Source organism: Heterodontus francisci, chromosome 26, assembly GCF_036365525.1.
Source record: "Heterodontus francisci isolate sHetFra1 chromosome 26, sHetFra1.hap1, whole genome shotgun sequence".
Lineage (NCBI taxonomy): Eukaryota > Metazoa > Chordata > Chondrichthyes > Heterodontiformes > Heterodontidae > Heterodontus > Heterodontus francisci.
This window is the reverse complement of record NC_090396.1, coordinates 16125874-16148969: the sequence shown is the minus strand read 5'-3', so window position 1 is coordinate 16148969 and position 23096 is coordinate 16125874. Positions and strand designations below refer to the sequence as shown.

General features: G+C 41.4%; 1 protein-coding gene across 5 annotated transcripts in view; it reads right to left on the bottom strand.

Moving 5' to 3' along the window:
• The window catches only part of recql5 (RecQ helicase-like 5), a 152509-nt gene that overhangs the window by 35493 nt on the left and 93920 nt on the right, over positions 1–23096 (bottom strand). For all 5 annotated transcript variants that reach the window (XM_068057849.1, XM_068057852.1, XM_068057850.1 and 2 more), the window contains exons 8-14: positions 20551–20778; positions 16937–17036; positions 16631–16667; positions 9288–9346; positions 4525–4601; positions 3894–3987; positions 1676–1816 (exon numbers count right to left, since the gene is read on the bottom strand). In XM_068057849.1, coding sequence (XP_067913950.1) covers positions 1676–1816; positions 3894–3987; positions 4525–4601; positions 9288–9346; positions 16631–16667; positions 16937–17036; positions 20551–20778 — 736 coding nt within the window. The remainder of the gene's footprint in view (positions 1–1675; positions 1817–3893; positions 3988–4524; positions 4602–9287; positions 9347–16630; positions 16668–16936; positions 17037–20550; positions 20779–23096) is intronic.

Below are 23096 nucleotides of genomic sequence, written 5' to 3'. Positions count from 1 at the left end.
AGGTTTGGGGTCAGTGACACTCACAATACAGCGGGCAGAGGCTTGAGGTCAGTGACACTCAATATAGCAGAGGTTTGAGGTCAGTGACATTCACAATACAGCTGGCAGAGGCTTGAGGTCTGTGACACTCAATATAGCAGAGGTTTGAGGTCAGTGACATTCACAATACAGCTGGCAGAGGCTTGAGGTCAGTGACACTCAATATAGCAGAGGTTTGAGGTCAGTGACATTCACAATACAGCTGGCAGAGGCTTGAGGTCAGTGAAATTCACAATAGTGGGCAGAGGCTTGAGGTCAGTGACATTCACAATACAGCTGGCAGAGGCTTGAGGTCAGTGACACTCACAATAGTGGGCAGAGGCTTGAGGTCAGTGACACTCACAATACAGCTGGCAGAGGCTTGAGGTCAGTGACACTCACAATACAGCTGGCAGAGGCTTGAGGTCAGTGACACTCACAATACAGCTGGCAGAGGCTTGAGGTCAGTGACACTCACAATAGTGGGCAGAGGTTTGAGGTCAGTGACATTCACAATACAGCGGGCAAAGACTTGAGGTCAGTGACATTCACAATACAGCGAGCAGAGGCTTGAGGTCAATGATACTCACAATATAGCAGAAGTTTGAGGTCAGCGACACGATACAGCGGGCAGAGGTTTGAGGTCAGTGACATTCACAATACAGCGGGCAGAGGCTTGAGGTCAGTGATACTCACAATATAGCAGAGGTTTGAGGTCAGTGACACTCACAATATAGCAGAGGTTTGAGGTCATTGACACGATACAGCGGGCAGAGGTTTGAGGTCAGTGAAATTCACAACACAGCGGGCAGAGGCTTGAGGTCAGCCCCACTCGCAATATAGCAGAGGTTTGAGGTCAGTGACACTCACAATACAGCTGGCAGAGGCTTGAGGTCAGTGACATTCACAATACAGTGGGCAGAGGCTTAAGGTCAGCCAGGTTCTCTTGGCACAGATGTTAATGGCTTATGATCAGTCCCATGCCCAAGCAATGATCGATATTCCAGTAGCTAGCACCTCAAGCTCAGCAATTTGGATCAGTGGAAGTATAGTATCATAAAATGGTTACAGCACAGGAGGAGGCCATTTGGCCTGTCGTGTGCAGGATTGCTTCTCAGGGAAGAGGAGGAACAGTTTAATGAAAAAAAAATACAGCTTGATGGAATGAAAATAATCTGCCATTATCCGTGTGGCGTTCCTAATTTCCAGTTCTACGTGCTATTTACTGGAACTGGGACTGGCTGGGATAGAGCTACATATTTTAACAAATGTTTCAATAGTGATTAAAAGTAGCATGAGGGACAAGGCCACACAACATTAATAAAAGTATTTACATGGAAAAACATTAGTGGAAAGGCCAAATACCACTTTACAAGACACCATTAAGATTACATACAGTAAGAGAAGGTGGCATGAATCAGGAAGTAATGATTAGATGTTGCAAGCTCTGCAGGAGAAAGGAAAGACTGAGGGAAATTTCCAGAGTTTTGAAGCCCTGCTAAAGAATAAGTTAGAATGGAAGATTGTGATGTGTTTAGTACAGTGAGGTTTCAGGGAGCAGGAAGTGCATTGTGAGATATTAAATCCCTCAATTCCAGATACATTAGAGAAGACAAGGGATTACAGTCCTCCACTGAGAGACAAGAGATGTACTCACAGAATAGAGCTGCGATGCAGAAATAAATGTTTCATTGCCTTTGTCACAATCTACTATTGCCACTGTTGATGCTGCAGCATCCATTGTTGTCAGTTGTGGGTGCAATGGCCCATTTTGGGTTGACTTATTAATCTCTGCAACCTATAAGAGATGCAACAAGTAACACAGGAACAGGAATAGACCTTTCAGCCTGCTGTGCCATTCAATTAGATCATGGCTGATCAGTACCTCAACTCCATTTAGCCACCCTTGATATCCTTACCTAGAAAATATCTATCAATCTGAGTCTTGAGAATTTCAGTTGTCCCCCCACATCTACAGTTTTTTTAGGGAACAAATTCTAGACTTCCACTATCCTTTGTGTAAAAAATGGTGTTTCCTGATTTAGCTCCTAAATGGCCTAAGTCAAATTTTAAGATTGTGCTCCCTTGTTTTGGATTCCCCACCAGAGCAAATAATGTCTCTGTATCTACCCTATTGAATCCCTTTGTCATTTTTAAAACCTTGATTAGATTGCCCCTCAAGTTTCTAAATTCAAGTAAATCTAAGCCAAATTATGGAACCTTTCTTCACCATTTAACCCTTTAAGTCAGAGTACAAGTCTGGTGAATCTACGCTGTATGCTTTCCAAGGTCATTATATCTTTGCTGAGGTGCGATGTCCAGAACTGAATGCAATACACCAGATGTGTTTTAACCAAGATTCTGGACAACTGAAGCATCACTGCTCACTTTTGAATTCCAATCCTCTTGAGATAAAGACCAATGTTCCATTAAACCTATCGATTACTTTTTTTTTACATGCACAATAGCTATAAATGATTTATATATTGTGAACACCTAAATCGGCTCCTCTCATCTTTAAGAAAATATTCCAATTTGTCTCAAATACAAATTAGATGACTTCACACTACCCCACATTGAACTCAATCCGCCATAGTTTTGCCCACTCACTTAATCTGTTGATATCCCTTCGTAACAAACTACTCCCATTTACACAACTTCCTTCATCTTCTAACTTCACGTCATCTGTAAACTTAGATGAAAGAATACAGAGTGTATATAAGTCTGATATGTATGGTGACAAGTTGAAACCTCAGTATGGATCCCTGGAGAACACCACTTGTCACACCCAGTCAATAAGAGAATGAACTCTTAATCTCTACTCTGTCTCCTACCTCCTAAGCATTTACCAACCCATGTAACATGGTTATCTCTAATTCCATGTGTTCTCATATTTGTTATTAATCACTTGTGCGGAACCATATCAAATGCCTTCTGGAAGTCCATATAGACACCTGCCACATACGCTCCCCTATCCACCGTGCTTCCTCAAAAAATTCAACTAGATTAGTTAGACATCACCTACCCTTTACAAATTCATGCAAGCTCCATCTGATCAACTGATACGTGTCCAAATGTTCAATCACTCTGTCTCTGATGACAGATTCCAATAACTAGTGTTAAACTGAAAGTAATTGATTAAACAGCACTAAAACCAGCTGAGGCATACTCAGTGAAAAACAGCGAAGAATAAGATGCATTTTATAAGCACAGTTTTGAGTAAAGTGTCATATAACAAGGCACTAGTTTGGAGTGCAATAAAAGGTATGTTTATTATTCTGTTGCTTTGAAGAAAATTCCATGATGAAAGCGAACATCCTCATTCCCCATGTAATCTCACCTCATTCCACCCTGCGCTAGCAACTAATGGCACAAACTAAACATTTGAGGCAATCAACCTTCATTTTAAAACCAGTGCATACAAAAACTTCACTGTACATCATGACACAGTGCAGTGCTCAGGCCTGCTCCGGATCGATGGGGCAGCACGGTGCACAATAGTTTTCATTTTAACACTCTGCCACACTCAACATTCATTAAAAAGCTCTCAATTAAAATTCTATGTTGCATACTCTACTCTCATTACAAGGTCCCCAGTTACAACTCTCTATATCCCACCCTCATTATAAAGCTTTCAGTTAGAATAATCTCTCATTCTCAGGGTCTGAGTTGTAACCTACTTCTAAATGTAACACTTCTGCACTGTTACAGATTCTGAATTCTTATAAATCTCCTCAGCCTGCTGCCCCCAAATTAGTTTCAACAACAAAATGTTTGATTGTTGATAGCCATGTATAATTATTTACATATACTTAACAAGCCACACTGCATAAAATGTAGTAGGCCCCCAACCATGTATCATTTTGTTTACTCACCTTTCTCAGCACCAGTGCTTTGTATAAGTTAGCCATCTTGGTGAGTTTGAAAGCTTCATATTCCATCTCTACTGCACACAAGTGAGGGTCAGACCTATCGGGGAGAGGGGCATCAGTGCATGTATAAGGATCAGCTGCGTGAATCCAAATACAAAAGGAAGAGGGCACATTGGCACAATACACACACAAAGACCTCTGGGCATAAGGAACTAAATAATATCTTAGTGAGTGGAAGTCAGGTTTCAGTGCAAACTTATGAAAGTATAAAGGCATTTAGCAAAGTATACAGTTTTGTGTTCTTCTTTCACTCAATTATTAGCAGCCATACCTTTAGCTGTCTAGGACTTAAGCTTGGAATTCTCTCACCAAATCTCTCCACCTCTCTCACTTCATCTCTCCACCTCTCTCACTTCCTTTAAGACACTCCATAAAACCTACCTCTTTAACCAAGCTTTTGGTCAGTTATCCGAATATTGTCTTCTTTGGCTCAGCATCAATTTTTGTCTGATTACGCTCCTGTGAAGTGCCTTGGAATGTTTTACTATGTTCAAAGAGCTACATAAATACATGTTGTTGCTGTTGTGTAGAATAATATGCATGTGTGTACTTGGCTGCTGCATACTTTACCTACCACTCTACTTCTGTGACTCCCTGCTGTTTATTCTTGGTCAGTGCCTCCTCCAACATGTGGAGACAATGTTCTCGAGCCTGATGCAGCAGACAGCAATGGCAAACACCGCAGAAAAAGGAGAAAGGCAAAGCAATTAGTACACAAACCTAGCATCCAATTCCACCGACATAAATGATTAGTAATAGTTTTGCACAATCATTCCTTGTCTCGAGAGACAATGGGTAAGCGCCTGGAGGTGGTCAGTGGTTTGTGAAGCAGTATACATACCACCTTGACATGTGACCATCTAGTAAAAATACATTCTTCAGTGTACAAACTTCCAGTAGTTTACCCACTCCTTAAGCAATATCACTAAAAAAAAAAGGATTATCTGATCATGTCTCTCTCTCACTGCTGCTTTTGGGATCTTGCAATGTCCAAATTTCCTGCTGCTTTTCCCTACACATAAACAGTGACTGGAAAGCGCTTTGGGATGTCCTGAGGTTGCGAGAGGCTCAACAATAATGCAGGTCCCTCCCTGAGGGCAACCTTCCTATCCAGGTAAAGGAAACAGCCAACCCAACCAGTTACATTAACCTTTCAACACTTGTAACTTGAACTAAAAGTCACATTAAAGCAAGAGCCTGCTTTCAAATTCAAGCCAATGTTATGGGATGAAAAGTATCATCTATTGCTGGCTGTACAAGAGAAGCTGGGTAGTTTCAATCTGGTTCCTAGCACACACAACCTCTCATTTGGCATGAATTAGCACAAAACTATCAATCTCACAGAGAGAGGAAACAGGATGCTAAATGCAGGAAATGGAAAAATATCTTTCTGGTGCAGTTGGAAGTGCTCTCAAATTGAGTCTGAGGCACACTGTTGCAGCCGTAGAGAAGAGGCTGTACTCTACAGCTTACTTCTACCTGATACGTGAGTACTTGATACTGACACTACAGTCCTTTTTTTAAAATTCATTCTCAGGATATGGGCATTTCTAGCATTTATTGCCCATCCATAGTTGCCCTGAGGGTAGTGGTGGACCCGAATCTTAAAGGAAGTTTTTGATCAGCCCTCATTATAGGTCCACCTTTAGTGCAGCATCTATTTATCTCTGAAAAGCCTTGGGATATTTTCCCACATTAAAGGCATTATATAAATGTAAGTTGTTGTTTAGTGAAGACAAAACTCATTTCATTTTCTTTACTCATCATTTCTTATTACTTCAAAATAAGAGAACTCGTTACGTTCCACAGTCTTCCTCCTACAGGCTTTTAAAACCCAAGCCTGGCATCATCTAATGCTTTGGTGATTTACCTTGGCTTCTGTCCTACTCTTTTACATACATACAAACATACAAATTAGGAGCAGGAGTAAGCCACGCAGCCCCTTGAGCCTGCTCCACCATTCAATAATATCATGGCTGATCTGATTGTAACCCGCCCACCCTGATAACCTTTCACCCCCTTGCTTATCTAATATTTAAAGACTCTGCTTTCACTGCCTTTTGAGGAAGAGTTTCAAAGAATCATGACCCTCAGAGAAAGAATTTCTCCTCATCTCTGTCTTAAATAGGCGACCTCTTACTTTTAAATAGTGACCCCTAGTTCTAGATTCTCCCACAAGGCGAAACATCCTTTCCACATCCACCCTGTCAAGACCCCTCAGGATCTTATATGTTTCAATCAAGTCGCCTCTTACTCTTCTAAACTCCAGCAGATACAAGCCTAGCCTGTCCAATCTTTCCTCATAAGACAACCTGCCCATTCCAGGTATTAGACTAGCAAACCTTCTCTAACTGCTCCAACACATTAACATCCTTTCTTAAATAAGGAGACCAATATTGTACACAGTACTCCAGATGTGATCTCACCAATGCCCTGTAAAGCTGAAACATAACCTCCCCACTTTTTTGTATTCAATTCCTCTCACAATAAACAATAACATTCTATTAGCTTTCCGAATTACTTGCTGAACCTGCATACCAACCTTTTGCCCGATTCATGCACTAGGACACCCAGATCCCTCTGCATCTCAGAGCTCTGCAATCTCTCACCATTTAGATAATATGCTTCTTTTTTATTCTTCCTGCCAAAAATGGACAATTTCACATTTTCCCACATTATACTCCATTTGCTAGATCTTTACCCACTCACTTAACCTATCTAAATCCCTTTGTAGCCTCCTTACGTCCTCTTCACAACTTACATCTTTGTGTCATCAGCCAATTTAGCAACCATACCCTTCAGTCCCTTCATCCAAGTCATTTCTATAAATTGTAAAAAGTTGAAGCCCCAGCACAGATCCCTGCAGCACACCACTCGTTACATCCTACCAACCAGAAAATGACTTATTTATGCCTACTCTCTGTTTCTTGTTAGCTAGCCAATCTTCTGTCCATGCCAATATGTTATTCCCTACACCATGAGCTTTTATTTTCCGCAATAACCTTTGAAGTGGCACCTTATCAAATAAATGCCTTCTGGAAATCGAAGTACAATACATCCACTCATTCCCCTTTATCCACAACACATGTTACTTCTTCAAAGAACTCCAATAAATTGGTTAAACATCATTTCCCTTTCACAAAACCATGTTGACTCTGCCTGGTTACTGTGAATTTTTCTAAGTGCTCCGCTATAATGTCTTTAATAATAGCTTCTAACACTCTCCTGAAGACAGATTTTAAGCTAACTGGCCTGTAGTTTCCGGCTTTCTGTCTCCCTCCCTTTTTGAATAAAGGAATTACTGTGGTGGCATCTTATGCCCTATGAGGTTATGGCCCTTCAACCGAGATTCACAAAAAACAAATCCTGTTGAGATGCTGAGCTGGATACATACGCTCTGTTTATAAAGAGTGTACCAGGACAGAGGGACCTGGGGGTTCATGCGCATAGATCTTTGACGGTGACAGGACATATTGAGAGAGTATTTAGCAAAGCATATGAGCTCTTGGTCTTCATAAATAGAGATATTGAGTACAAAACAGGGAGGTTATGCTGAACCCTTATAAAGCTCTGGTTAGATCACAACTGGAGTACTGCATCCAGTTCTGGTCACCACTTTAGGAAGGATGTGAGGGAACCTGAGAGGGCGCAGAGGAGATTTACCAGAAAATTTCCAGGGATGGGGGATTTTAGCTACAAAGTTAGGTTGGAGAAGCTGGGGTTGTTCTCCTTTGAAGGAGATTGAGGTGTAAAAGGTATGACAGGTTCAGATAAAGTAGACAAAGGAAGGCTTATCCCCATTAACTGATGGTACAAGGGTTAGGGAACAAAGATTTAAGGTTTTGGTCAAGAGATGCAGGGGAAATGTGAGTAAGAACTTTTTTTTTTACACAGTGAGTGGTAATAACTTGGAACTTGCTGCCTACGAGGGTGGAAGCAGAGACAATTAATTATTTCAAAACAAAATTGGAAGGGCATTTGGGGGAAATAAACTTGCAGGGCTATGGGATAGAGCAGGGGAAATGGGATCGACTGGATTGCTCTAGAGAGCCAGCATGACTTGATGGGCTGAATGGTCTCCTTCTGTGCTGTTATGTCTCTATATGCTAAACTCTACTAAGAAATCTTCTGACAAAGGTTTTACATCAGCACTGATGCAGGAGTTGGCCATTTTCATTTTGTTTAGTTTTCTCGCCCCCTTCTCATCTGAAGGCAAATTCGAACCACAGAACCATAGAAGAATTCTTTCAGAGTATAATTCTGCAGCTCTTGTCTTGCAGGACCTCGTCCAAGAATCTAATCTCCATGTGCATCTTAGGCAGTAATCGTAAGAGCAGAGAACATTAAAGGCAAGCTCGATTCTGTCTCTTTCTAGCGGGGACAATGAGAAGCAGAACCTCTGGCTGAATTTCCACTTCCCAGCTTAAGGACCAATTGTAGCTCCTTACTGCCAGCCTGGGTGAAATCAGCCAACTGATGGCAAGAAAATTCCAGTATCAAATAGCTAAAGTCTTGAGGTAGGATTTTTCCAAGTACTCCTTCCTTGTTATAGATCATAACAGCAATAATGATCATGGGCAGGAACTCCTGGGTTGGTTACCCTCCATCACTCAAAGGTTTTCAGATTAGTTGGAGCACTCTATTGCCAGCTTGAGTGACACAAGTTAATTCATCACCTGTCACAAATAAAATCTGGGACCATCTAATATACACAGTTCATTTGGACGCTGTACCAACTAAGCACCCTGGATCTAGCTATCTCCCTCATTCTTTAATTGCTGCTGGCGACTTTACAATCAGATGTGAATCACATTGTGACAAGCAAGTAGCAAAAAATGGAAAAACATCTAGTCAACAATGCTTAGCCAATCTTACCAGTCTGAACATTCAACTTCTGCAAAGAGCGATTGTCCTTTGCAGTGCTACTATGTCAAATAACTAGAGAGAAAATCTTTTTCTAAATTGCACCTTGTAGTAGTTCAAAGTGTAATAGTCAGTGCAACCGATAGACAAGTGCTGGAGGTAACGCCGAGAGTGAAATGGTTAGACAAGGTCGCTTGACTACCATCCACAGGGTTTCCAGTTTTCTGACTACAAACGTGTGCGGTATGAAAAATTAAAGGTTTTAAGCACAGTGTACAGTGCACTATGTATTGTACACTGGATGCTACTTGCTGATTTAAACAGTTGATAAGTTAATTCCCACTGTGCATTTTTGGCTATATCCAGTGGTATGAAAATTAATTCATATATTATTCATGAATGTATAGCAATCCAAATACCATTTCAATCAATATTACCCCTCAGGAGGGTATTAACTGTAAAGCTGCTCCTTACCTTGACAGACAGCTTGGGTATTTTCCGATTGGCTGCATCTCGGAGGGGAGTATCAGGATCTTAAAAGAAAAAAGATGCAGGATATAATATTAACTTGCACATTTACCGCACCCTCTAGTTCACAGAGCATTGAGCTCTCAACTTCACGATGGAAGTTTATCGTGTCAGAGGAGGACATTGAACCTTTTATGCCTGTGCCAACTCTCTGAAAGAGCCAATCATTTAGTCTTCTTCCCTGCCCTATCAATCTGCCCGTCACGTTTTGGGATCTTTGGATCTTTTTCCACAGAAAAAATTGGAAAAGAGTTATTGCTTTAAAGAATAGTGCATTTGCGTAAATGAGGGCGATAGGTAGTTATGTTTAAAGTTGCCTCGTGGACTGTGGACAATTTGCAGCTGGATAAATTGATAAGCAGTGCATATCCCAGGCAGTTAACTGGCTTTCCTTTCCTGCATCTGAGCAGCAAGAGATAAAATACAAAAACAGATACACACAGCGAAGGCTTTTGACACACAGGAAGGTTGCAAAAGCAGTTAGGTTTGTTGAAGAAAGCTGCGAGAGCTTTCACAGAACCCCGAAGTTACAATTACTTGAGGTCAGTGGGGAAGAATGACAGGTTCTTTATTTTAATTAACTACACAAAGATAAATTGTACAGAGTAAATTAAACAAGTCTGACCATACTGCTGTTCTGTCTATTCAGCTAACTGTGAAATAAAGCAGCTTAATAAGCATATCTGGCCTTGCTTCACTAAGTGTTTGTTCAGTCCAGCCAAGGGGAAATATCCGTACAGATAATGTAAATATCTGGTTCAGGTCAGAAGGGGATACTATTGTACAGGTAGTCAACTCCCATAAAAGTAAGATGTCCAGATTGTCTACGAGAACAGTTAGTGCCACTGAACCCAAGAAGGTATGGCAAACTCAAATTTATAACACTCTCCTTATATCAAAAAGCTGCTCATCCCTTGTATCATTCCAGTGACCCCCTCCTCCATGGCCTTAACATCTTTCCAGAAGTGAAGATGTACCTCAGCTGCAATGTTGAGATTTTGTCTGCTATATCCAAGTCCATATCAGTTTTTATGTAGATTACACACTAATCGATCCCTTGTGACATGGCACTCCAGGAATTGAGAAGAGTTTCAATAATGCAGGTCAGGCAAAGTTAAAGGGTGGGAATAATGGAGCCGGTGGAGGGTATGATGGGGGAAAGGAAAGGGAGGCAGAAGAGGAAAGGGAGAGGGATAGGTACTCTTATATTGCAACTAATATTGCAGTATTATCTTACATTATCGTGAGAGTCAGCTCCCAGCGATCGCCAGAGCTGGCGGGCAACCATAAAGGTGGGGCTAAAGCGTGGCAATTCAAACAGACTTAGCAGTTGGCAGGAAAAAAGACAGAAGCGCAAGGCGAGAGCCAACTGTGTAACAGCCCTGACAACCAATTTTATCTGTAGCACCTGTGGAAGAGTCTGTCACTCTAGAATTGGCCTTTATAGCCACTCCAGGCGCTGCTGCACAAACCACTCACCACCTCCAGGTGCTTACCCATTGTCTCTCGAGACAAGGAGGCCAAAGATCTTACATTATAACAGTGACTTCATTTCAAAAGTACTTCATTGACTATAAAGCACTTTGGGGCTTGCTGAGGTTGTGAAAGGTGATTAATGAATGCAAGTCTTTTTATTCCCCCAAAGAACCATCAAATTTGTCAGTCACAACTTGCCTTTTGCATATCCATGCTGCTTCCCTTAATTACCCCAATAGTTCTCTGTGAGCATTAATTTTACTCACTGTTATGATCCACTACCAGAGTTAGTGTAACAGGCCTCTCATTACAAAGAACAAAAGAACAAAGAACAGTACAGCACAGGAACAGGCCATTCGGCCCTCCAAGCCTGCGCCAATCTTGATGCCTGCCTAAAATAAAACCTTCTGCACTTCCGGGGACTGTATCCCTCTATTCCCATCCTATTCATGTATTTTTCAAGATGCCTCTTAAGCGTCACTATCGTACCTGCTTCCACCACCTCCCCCGGCAGCAAGTTCCAGGCACTCACCACCCTCTGTGTAAAGAACTTGCCTCGCACATCCCTTCTAAACTTTGCCCCTCTCACCTTAAACCTACGTTCCCTAGTAACTGACTCTCCCACCCTGGGAAAAAGCATCTGACCAACCACTCTGTCCATGCCGCTCATAACTTTATAAACCTCTATCATGTCGCCCCTTCACCTTCGTCGTTCCAGTGAAAACAATCCGAGTTTATCCAACCTCTCCTCATAGCTACTGCCCTCCAGACCAGGCAACATCCTGGTAAACCTCTTCTGTACCCTCTCCAAAGCCTCCACGTCCTTCTGGTAGTGTGGCGACCAGAATTGCACGCAATATTCTAAGTGTGGCCTAACTAAGGTTCTGTACAGCTGCAGCATGACTTGCCAATTTTTATACTCTATGCCCCGACCGATGAAGGCAAGCATGCCGTATGCCTTATCTACCTTATCCACCTGCGTTTCCACTTTCAGTGACCTGTGGACCTGTACGCCCAGATCTCTCTGCCTGTCAATATTCATAAGGGTTCTGCCATTTACTGTATACGTCCCACCTGCATTAGACCTTCCAAAATGCATTACCTCACATTTGCCCGGATTAAACTCCATCTGCCATTTCTCCGCCCAAGTCTCCAACCGATCTATATCCTGCTGTATCCTCTGACAATCCTCATCACCATCCGCAACTCCACCAACCTTTGTGTCATCCGCAAGCTTACTAATCAGACCAGCTACATTTTCCTCCAAATCATTTATATATACTACAAACAGCAAAGGTCCCAGCACTGATCCCTGCGGAACACCACTAGTCACAACCCTCCATTCAGAAAAGCACCCTTCCACTGCTACCCTCTGTCTTCTATGACCGAGCCAGTTCCGTATCCATCTTGCCAGCTCACCTCTGATCCCGTGTGACTTCACCTTTTGTACCAGTCTGCCATGAGGGACCTTGCATAAACTCGGATTGTTTTCACTGGAACGACGGAGGTGGAGGGGTGACATGATAGAGGTTTATAAAGTTATGAGTGGCATGGACAGAGTGGATAGTCAGAAGCTTTTTCCCAGGGTGGAAGAGTCAGTTACTAGGGGACATAGGTTTAAGGTGCGAGGGGCAAAGTTTAGAGGGGATGTGCGAGGCAAGTTTTTTACACAGAGGGTGGTGAGTGCCTGGAACTTGCTGCCGGGGGAGGTGGTGGAAGCAGGTACGATAGCGACGTTTAAGAGGCATCTTGACAAATACATGAATAGGATGGGAATAGAGGGATATGGTCCCCAGAAGTGCAGAAGGTTTTAGTTTAGACAGGCATCAAGATTGGCGCAGGCTTGGAGGGCCGAATGGCCTGTTCCTGTGCTGTACTGTTCTTTGCTTGTCATACATGATTTCCCTTTCATAAATACATGTTGACTCTGCCCAATCATATTATTTTCCAGGTGTCCAATTAGAACATCCTTTATAATAGATTCCCTACTACTGACATCAAACTAACAGGTCTGTAGTTCTTCGTTTTTTCTCTCTCGCTCCCTTCTTAAATAGTGGAGGTTACATTTGCTACTTTCCAGTCTAGAGGAACCCTTCCAGAATCTACAGAATTTTGAAACATAACCACCAATGCATCCACTATCTCTATAGCCATCTCCTTCAACACTCTTGGATGTATTTCATCTGGTCCAGGGGATTTATCAACTTTCAATCCAATTAATTTTTCAAGTACTACTTCTTTACTGATACTAATTTCTTTCAGTTCCTCATTTTCACAAGTCCCTTGGTTCCCTAGTATTTCTGGGAGATTTTCTTTATCTTCCTCTGTGAAGACAGACACAAAGTAATTGTTTAGTCTCTCTGCCATTTATCCATTCTCCACCACAAATTCTCCTGTCTCCGCCTGTAATGGACCAACATTTGCCCTTGCTAATCTTTTCCTTTTTACATACTACCTTTATGTTTCTCGCGAGCTTGCATTCATATTCTCTTTTCCCTTTTTTTAAAAAATCAGTTTCTTGTTCCTCCTTTGCTAGATTCTAAATTGCTTCCAGTGCTTGGACTTACCACTTTTTCTGGCGACCATAAATGCCACTTCCTTTGATCTAATGCAATCTTTAACTTCTTTTGTTAGCCATGGTTGATTCAGCTTTCCTGTTGTGTTTTTGTGTCTTAGAGGGATGTATATTTCTGGTCAACCGTGTAACACTTCTTTAAATATTAACCATTGCCTGTCTACTGTCAAATCTTTTAATGTATTTTCCCAATCTATCATAGCCAACTTGCCTCTCATAGCTTCATAATTTCCTTTGTTCAGATTTAAGACCCTAGTTTCAGAATGAACTATATCTCTATCAAACTTAACGTAAAATTCTATCGTGTTGTGGTCACTATTTCATAATGGCTTTTTTACAGCAAGGTTGTTAATTAGCCCTTTCTCATTACATAATACTAAATCTAAAATAGCCTGATCCCTAGTTGGTGCCTCAACATACTGCTCTGGAAACCCATCTCGTACACACTCCAGGAATTCATCCTCCACAGCATTAGTGCTAATTAGCTTTACCCAGTCTATATGTAAATTTAAATCGCCCATTATTACTGGCTTGCCCATGCTACATGCAGCTCTAATTTCCTGATTTATACTGTGCCCAACATTACCCCTATAGTTTGGTGGCCTATAAACAACTCCCACCAATGTTTGCTGCTGCTTGCTGTTTCTTCGCTCCACCCAACTGATTCTACATCTTGCTCCTTCGATCTAAGATCCTCTCTCACTAATGCACTGATCTCATCCCTTATTAACAGCGCTACCCCACCCCCTTTTCCCCTCCGCCTATCCTTCCTTCATGACGACTATCCCTGAATATTCAGTTCCCAGTCCTGGTCGCTCCATAACCACATCTCTGTAATGGCAATTAAATCATATCCATATTGTCAATCTTCCAATCCTCTGGCACAACTTCCATATCCAAGTATGTTTGAAAGATTGATAAGATCCTTTGCAATTTTCTCTCTGACATTCCCCACCAATCTCTGATGCATGGTACTGGGATCTAGAGCCTTTTTCACTTTGATTTCTACCAATTTTCCCAGTACTACCTCCAGATCTATAGCTGTACTGCCTAACTGTCTATTTCCTCCTCTTTGCACTTTCATTCTATTACCACATTCTGCTGTGCAAACTAGGGCAAGGTACTCATTTGTATCTCTGTCATTCCTTTTATCCTCACAAGACATTATATTCCATTCCTAACCAATCAGACAATTTTCCTTAAATCTTACTCTTCTGGTGCTTTGTTTGTACCCCAAGCACCCATCTCCTGTTTGAACATTTCCCATCATTGCCCACTGTCTGATTTGGCAGTTTTTCTTCCCAATTAATCTGATCTTTTATCTCATTACAAAATCTTTTCTCCAGTCAAGTACCTGTATCTTTGACTGTTTACCCTCTCAAACATTTAGATGATATAATGGTTACTGTTTTCCAGATGTTGAGATATCATATAAGCAGATTAACAGTTAACATACACTTGTTCACTTTGACTTCCTGGACTGGTTTCGATTACCTGAGGGGGTCAGAGAGGGATTTTCCAGTGCTCTTTCACCCTTTATTGGCCTTGTTTTTTTCATGATCTTTTTCGCACTCCCAGATTACACTGCTGTTGCGGGGGGGTGGGGGGGGTCGTGCGGCATACGAAGGTGGCAGGAAGTGTCCAGCCTTGATGTTTGACACATCATGATTGTTGGGCAGGCTTGGTACACTGTTCTTTTTCTGTCTGTTCTTTTCATATGCTCCTATTGCTGCAGAATGGAATATTGATGCATTTTTTTGCCCCACAGTCTAGACGTCACCCATTTCTTACATTACTGATTTCCTACAACTAGAGCTAGCACCTCTTCCTTCCTTCCTTGTTAGATTGTGGTCCTTGAACTGGGCATCAGAACATGGGTGCACAAGCCACGTGTGTGAGACATGGCTGCAAAACATCACAAACAATTCTAACAAAATTAAAGGAGTTTGGGACAATTTCAAGCCTGTTGTCAACATATACAAGTCGACCATGGAGAATCGCTCACAATTTAATAGCAAGCCTCAGAGACACCACTGGAAAACCTGTTTAAAAAAAAATCACAATAGTGTGTTAGGAATTCGCTATGACAAAGTTTCTCTATCTGAGGAGGTAGCAGTACATGATGGGACAGTGTAGAGAGTGCTTTACTCTGCATTTAACTCACACTATACCTGACATGAAACTACTTGATGGGACAGTGTGGAGTGAACTTTACTCTGCAGCCAACCACTGCTAAGGAGGCAATGCAGGGTGAGCTTTATTATGCATTACTTTAGAGAGGGTGCATAGATTTACTAGAATGGTAGCAAGGATCTGGGACTTCAATTACGTGGAGAGACTAGAAAGGCTAGGCTTGTTCTCCTTAGAGCAGAGAAGATTAATGGCAGATTTCGTAGAGGCATTCAAAATTATGAAGGATTTTGATAAGAGTAAATAAGGAGAAACCGTTTCCAGTGGCAGAAGGGTCAGTAACCTGGACACAGATTAAAGACGATTGACAAAGAACCAGAGCCAACGTGAGGAAAAATATTTTTACATAGCAAGTTATGATGATCTGAAATGCAGAGCCTGAAAGGGCAGTGAAAGCAGATTCAATAATAATTTTCTAATGGTAATTAGATAAATACCTGAAGGGGAAAATTTGCAGGGAAAGGACAGTGGAGTAGAACTAATTAGAAGGCTTTTTCAAAGAGCCAGTATAAGCACAACAGGCCAAAGGGCCATTTGCTGTGCTGTATGATTCTATGAATGTAACTTGTGCTGAGAATATTTGATATTGACCCTGGGGTGAAAAATGAATCAATATTCCATTCTGTAACAAAGATACCTGAAACATATGGGGTAGTTAAGGTGAATAACATAAATGCATTTAAGGGGAAGAAACAAATAGAAGGTCATGCTGATGGGGTTAGATGAAGTTGGGTGGGAGGAGGCTGATGTGTAGCATAAACATTGGCATAGACTAGTTGGGCCAAATGGTCTATTTCTGTACTGTAAATTCTTTGCAATAGAGAACAGACTTCTCTAAATTTAACACAGTAGTGTTTGGCATTCAAGAATTCTTTTCCTTGGTCACATTATATCAGAAAATAGATGTGGCTGTAGTCCTTGTGCTGGTAGCATCACAATAGAGGGTGGGACCCTCAAATATGGTGTGCAAGGCTCCTGAATGTATTTTACATTGAAAATACATAAAACCCAGCAGTGTAACTCGCAAGTAAATGTTAAACATACTCACCAGGTGATACGAAGTTATCCTTTTCAGACTCTCCATTCTATGGGAAAGAGAGAGATAGAGATTAAGAGACACTTTGCACAGAAAGCATAAAAACTAGAGAACTGATCACACCACTTTCCACCCATTCTCTTCTCTTTCAGTCTTGCCATTGTTACTATGCCTTTTTCGGCCAAGAGGCTGAGATGGAGACATTCACTGACTGGGTGTTGTGTTTCTAGTTATAAACCTCCCCAACTACACAGTCCACACAAAAACTGCCGCAGTATGCTCAAAGGTGAAATCAGTTCACTCCTGCATGAACCTTACCTTCCGCAGCTTCATCTGTTTCTGAAAAAATGCATTCCATTCCTTCTTTCTGGATTCATTTTCTCCATCTGATTCATTGCCATTACCTTCATCATCATATCTGAAACAGAGAGAAGAATCAACTAAAAAGACAGATTGAGCTGATCAAATATCAAATAATCCAGTCTCCAACAATTTGTGACAGGCCATTTCACACAATATTGCAACTCATATCAGTCCACAGCCTGTCTGTAAGCCCATGCTGATGTGTTCAGCCACAAGTGATGAAAAAATATGCAGATTTATTTGATACTGTGGAACTTGCTCTTTTCTTCTTCCTATAATCTTCAGGCTTTTAAACCCAAGCTCCGTGCCACCGAATCACTATGTTACAGCCAGGTGGTAAGGGGTGTAGGTGGTTCCCAATGTTCATCTCTCAACTGACCGCAATTGTGTTTTGTTGAAAATTATGCGTTAGCCGCTGAGTGTTTTTAAGGTCAAATAAACAGATAAATGACAGGTTTTCTCGTAGGTTAAACAAAAGATAACTTTTTTTTTTACACAAGCGCCCTATGCATACATTCACTTTCACACACACACACACACACACACACAAAAGAACAGATGGATGGAGCGGAAAAGGGTAAGTGATTTGAAGAGAGGTAGGTGTTTGGAATCCACAGTAAATCTGTTGAATCTTCTCGGGGGACAGTTTCTTTTAAAGTTGCAGACCTGGGTGTTTGTAGTTTTCTGGCGGTTAAGACATTAGACTGGAGCGGTGGTCACTTTCAATTCTCTGCTGCACCAAGCTGAAGTGTAGAATGCGCAGTAGGGCTCCTTGTTTTAGCTGGACTTCGTTTCGCACTCCTTGGCCGGACTGCTTTTCTGCGATGTTCTTGTGATCTCCCTCTCTCTCTCCAGAGCTATCTTTTAAGGTAAAAATCTCTCGCATTAACTTCTATTAGGAGATGTGTGGCCCTCTCCCCTGTTGTGACCACACAATGGCCAAGATATGATATCCATGGCCATTAGATGTTGGAATGAAATTATTCTGTTATGATGTGTCTACTTCACACCTTCTTTATTTCAGAAGAACCCATTCAATTCAGGAATGTCTCTTGATGGTTTCAGGATGGGTGTAATTGACCCCTCTTAGCCTGGAACGTATCCTTTTGTCCTTTACAGACAATGAGGCAATGTTTGAACTCACAAGGCTCGGTCGTCTGACTTTCGGTGGCCATCTTTTTCAGCATTGCCCACCATTTTTAAAAAAAGAGGTAAACTCAATTTTAAAGAGTCCACCTTGAATAAAATTCATATCTTAAAAGTAGCAATATATGGGCATGACAACCTTCTCCTGATTTACTTTAGTTTCTCTTTTACTGCTTTTAGCCTGTATCCTGCAATGTGACCCAAATCTTTCACTAAGGTTTTTCCAAGAAAAAGAAAAAACATACACATCGAGACATTCACAGCTCAGTCAGGCTGTACATTAGGATGGTCAGAAAAAGCTTGTTTCAATTTGTCTGTTTCTCTGGGACTTGTAACAATTTAATTATCAACCTGTACCATTACTTCTAAATGATTAACCGCTACACCTTCACTGCTGAATTGAATGAGACAAATATCAGACCGGAATGAGGCAAATACCAGATCTCCATTTCTTTTGTCCTTTTAATCCATAAGCGAGTTTGCACATTTCTGCTGGTAGAGCTGCTTATAATGAAAGCTTGCCTCTGAGCAGCACACTGCCTTGGCTCCACATAATTACTTTGTCAAATACAAGCATTTAGTAGCTACTTACCACTGCCCCAGAATCTCAAACATTTAGAAATGTTTCTTCCATGAGCCTGAACGTTAGCAGTATTGTTTAGAATAAGCGTCCCAATTTAAAATTACAGCACTGTAATTCCGAGCTTGCTTACTATATCGGGGAGCGGGGCGCTTGTTAGTGAACGTAATGCCAATTGGTTACCATGCCTGCTATTAACTACTGAATCTAATTCCATGCTTGCTGTTAACTACACATGATCCACTCATTAGCACATTGTGCATTGTTACGAGCAGGTGAGAAAGGAGTCTAGGGGTTCCTTTCAGCCTTCAGCTGGTCTTACTGTAACAGGGTTTTAATTTTAAACATAATGTGTTTTGAGCTCCCCATTGGTAAATCCTTGTTCATCGCTTTCCAATTATAAGACAAAGAAATGAGCACAAACAGGCTTTCTTAGGTTTAAAAAAGAAAAGTGAAATTTATTAAAACTTAAACTCTAATTCGGTTTACGCCTACGGATACACTACACACCCACGCTAGCATGCATATGCGATACACACACGCAGATAGGGACAGAAAAAGAGAAGAAAAAAAAATAAGCGGAAAGGTTTGAGGCAATATCTGAAGAGCTTGTTACAGTTCTTCGAGCTCACTGTAGAGTTCTTTTGTTGGTAGATCTTGCTTTTCGTTGGGTCCCACTATTCTTCTCAAACCTTGTTCACTGTAGGAGACTTTTCTCTCTTGGGGTTCATGTGTCTTCATTAGGTTTCAGTTCCGTGAGAAAGAGATGGGAGCAGACAGGAAAGAGATGTTCTCAATCCAGGAGCTTTCTGTCTTCAAAAACTGTTTCTCCAATTTAAAACTCTCAGTTCAAAACTCTGGAACAACCAGTTAGTTATGTGACTTACCTGGTCTGACCACGTCTGCTCTGTGTATTGTATGGCAGCAGGGACTGGTTCCTTTGTTCCAATGCTGTCTGCTAGTATGCAGAAATGTCTTTCTGGCTAGGGGCCTGGCAACTGCTTGTAGCAGGCCCTCTTTTCTTCCCAGCAACAATTTGAAGTTTAATGTCCATGTGGCGAAATTAATGTGCCTCATTCTTGGCAGGTGGGGGCCTGCATGACATGCATACTAACAGATACAATGTCATATTATTAAACTAACTTTAAACTGTATTTCTATATGTTCATTCCATGGATTTGATAAGCTGTTGAGCAGAATGCATGTTAATGTAATTCCCCTCAGTTTCTATACATTCAACACCATACTCTCTACTTGTCCAAGTTTTAAATATTCAAGCTGCAAATGTTGAACTCACTGCGAACAAGCACAGGGCACAAAATATTCATGTTTATAATGTTGATATAATGTGCAGGAGGCCATGTTACTGAATGTGCAGTAACCAGCTGGCTTTACATTGACAACTTGTTTCTAGCTCACAGGCTCGTTATGCTGCAATTTAATTCCTCATATTTTTATGAGGTACTATTTATTCTCCAGTCGTGTCCATCAGCTCAAACACAACATTTTACTGTCAGCTAGGTGTAAAGCCAAGCTAGACAGTCAGAATTGAGCAAATTTCTCCTTAATCCATTAATTCGAAACCCATAGCAAATATTGGGTTTTTGCAATAAATCAACATCAATTGTTTTTGAGAGGTTGGTCGTGTAGCTCCACAGTGTATTCAGTCAGAATGACCACTTTTAGCAGAAGGCTTTCCCATACGAGCCTGGTTTCATCTCAAACTCCAACGAATTACACTGCCTCTTTTCCTACAATGTTCAATCCACTTTGTCAACAATGCACACAGTACCAGTACATCACTTGCAAATGCTGAAGGTAAATCTTACCATAATGCACCTACCGTTCAAAGCCATAACCCTTCCTTCCTCCCTCATACATATCGTGGATGTACCCAAATGGCCCCTTGGCTGTTGGCTTTTTGGCAGATTCCTGGGCCTTGCTGATATCAAATCTCTGCAGAGAATCCAGCTGTTTCATCACAATCTCTGGGTTCTTGCAGTGATCGCAGGCCCGATTACAGGCTGGCACCTCATCTCCAAAATACTTGGCAATGGCTGCATGCCGACACCTGATAAAAAATGACAGAGAATCAGCTTCAAAACCAGGGCCTGACAGCACTTTGCATCATGCTATAGTGATGAACATCCATCTGAAAAATACTTACCCCATGTACACAGCAACCAACATGGAGCACACACAAAATGTAGTTTTCCTGAATATGCAAGATTTACGAGGATGATACCAGAAATGCGTGCGTATACACATCAGGAAAGGATTGACAGACTGGGTCTCTTTTCTCGAGAAAAGGCGGCTGAGGGGTCTTTAAAATTATGAAAGGTTTTGATAGAGTGGATAGAGAGAGAATGTTTCCTCTTCTGCAGAAGAGCATAACTGGAGGCATCAATATAAGATGTCTCCAATATAACTGTAATGAGTTCTTTATGTTGTCTGATGCAACATAAATGAGATGAAGATCTTTAACAGGTTTATTAACAGTTAAACATTCTAACCTCACTCACGCTCCTAACCTGATATTCATCCAGCTTTTCACTGAGTCCTATTAACACATTATTAGCTACTTTACCAGAGATCCTTTTTCATATAACCACCAGCCACATAGGTTAATGAAAATATACAAAGCTTGAGCACTGATACAGGAGATTACTGTACAAACAAGCTAAGTCCACACATAGACACAGGCAATTACCATAAAGATATAATCAGGTTTACCCAAAGACACAAGAGATTACCACACGGATATACCAGGTTCACATACAGATAACTGTACAGATATAGGGATCACTGTTTAAAAGTAAGGGGTCGCCCATTTAAGACAGAGATGAGGAGGAATCTTTTTCTCTTAGAGGTCAGAGTGTCTTTGGAACTTTCTTCCTCAAAAGGCCGTGGAAGCAGAGTCTTTGAATATTTTTAAGGCAGAGGTAGATAGATTCTTGATAAGCAAGGCGGTGAAAGGTTATCGGGTAGGCGGAATGTAGAGTTGAGGTTACAATCAGATCAGTCATGATCTTGTTGAATGGCGGAGCAGGCTCGAGGGGCCGAGTGGCCTACTCCTGCTCCTAATTCATATGTTCGTATAAAAATTGCCATTGCCAAGCACTCATTGATCAGTAGAGGCCAGTTACTGCTCTGACTGAACTGATCCAGCAATAAGCACTCTCAAGTAGCAGTCTGAGATTTTTGTGTTCCAACCATTCTGTGATCTTGGTGAGATTGATAATATCGCAACCTGTGCTGAACTGCTGTCATAAGCAAAAGATTGTGGATGCTGAAAATCTTAAATAAAAAGCAGAAAATGCTGGAAACACTCAGATCAGACGGCATCTGCAGAAAGAGAAACAGAGTTAACATTTCAGTTCGATGACCTACTGTTAAGAACCATTTCTCTTTCCACAGGTGCTGCCTGACCTGCAGAGTGTTTCCGGCATTTTCTGTTTTTATTTCTGAATTATCAGTTCAATGTTGGAGACTCTTCTAAATTAAAAACAGGGATGAGGCTGTAACAGATCCATTTTATGTGGGAGATCTTTATCCCCCCTCTAAGGCTGATTTTGTAGCTGAGCTGATGGTGAAACGACTAGTGATATCCTTGTACAATTTATATGAAATGTTGATATTCCATTACCTGATTTCCATTCAAGAAATACTCATTACATTGTACACCAAGCAGCATTATTCTGCACAATGCTGACTGGAAGCTATAGTCTTCAAACAGGCAGCAGCTTCAAAAATACACAACTCCAGGTTGGCGTCACAGATAAATACAAGAATAGAGTCCCAGGAAATCTGTCAAATAGTGCAATGCCCACACCACATTTAAACAAACCAAAGCAGCACAGGAAGGAGGGGTATAGAGGAAAGGATATACAATTACATCACCAGATTATCAGCGATACACAATCATATTGATCCTTTTACGACGTGCAACAATGCGTGATATATGGCAATCGCCATTCTTTTTATTTGTTCACAACTGTAGTATCCACTCTTTGAGCTAGTATGGACCCTCCTGTAACCCAATATGCTGCATATTCCCCACGATAAACGCCAATGCACCACACACTTCCACTGTGATGTACCATATGTTCCCACTGTAACAGATATACTCATGTCCCCGCTATCACACACTACCATACGCCACACCTCTCACTGAAACACTCACATGTGCTCTCTGCTGTTGCAACCCACTGTAACACACCAATATACCATGCACATCGGAAGTAGCACATAACCCTGCAGCAGCATTCACCGTCAGAACAGCTATCCCTTGAACATTTGGTATAAAACTCACTGATATACCATACACCACCACCTTAGCATTTGCTGACATACCATGAACCCCAGTAGAATACCTTTCACTGTAATTTA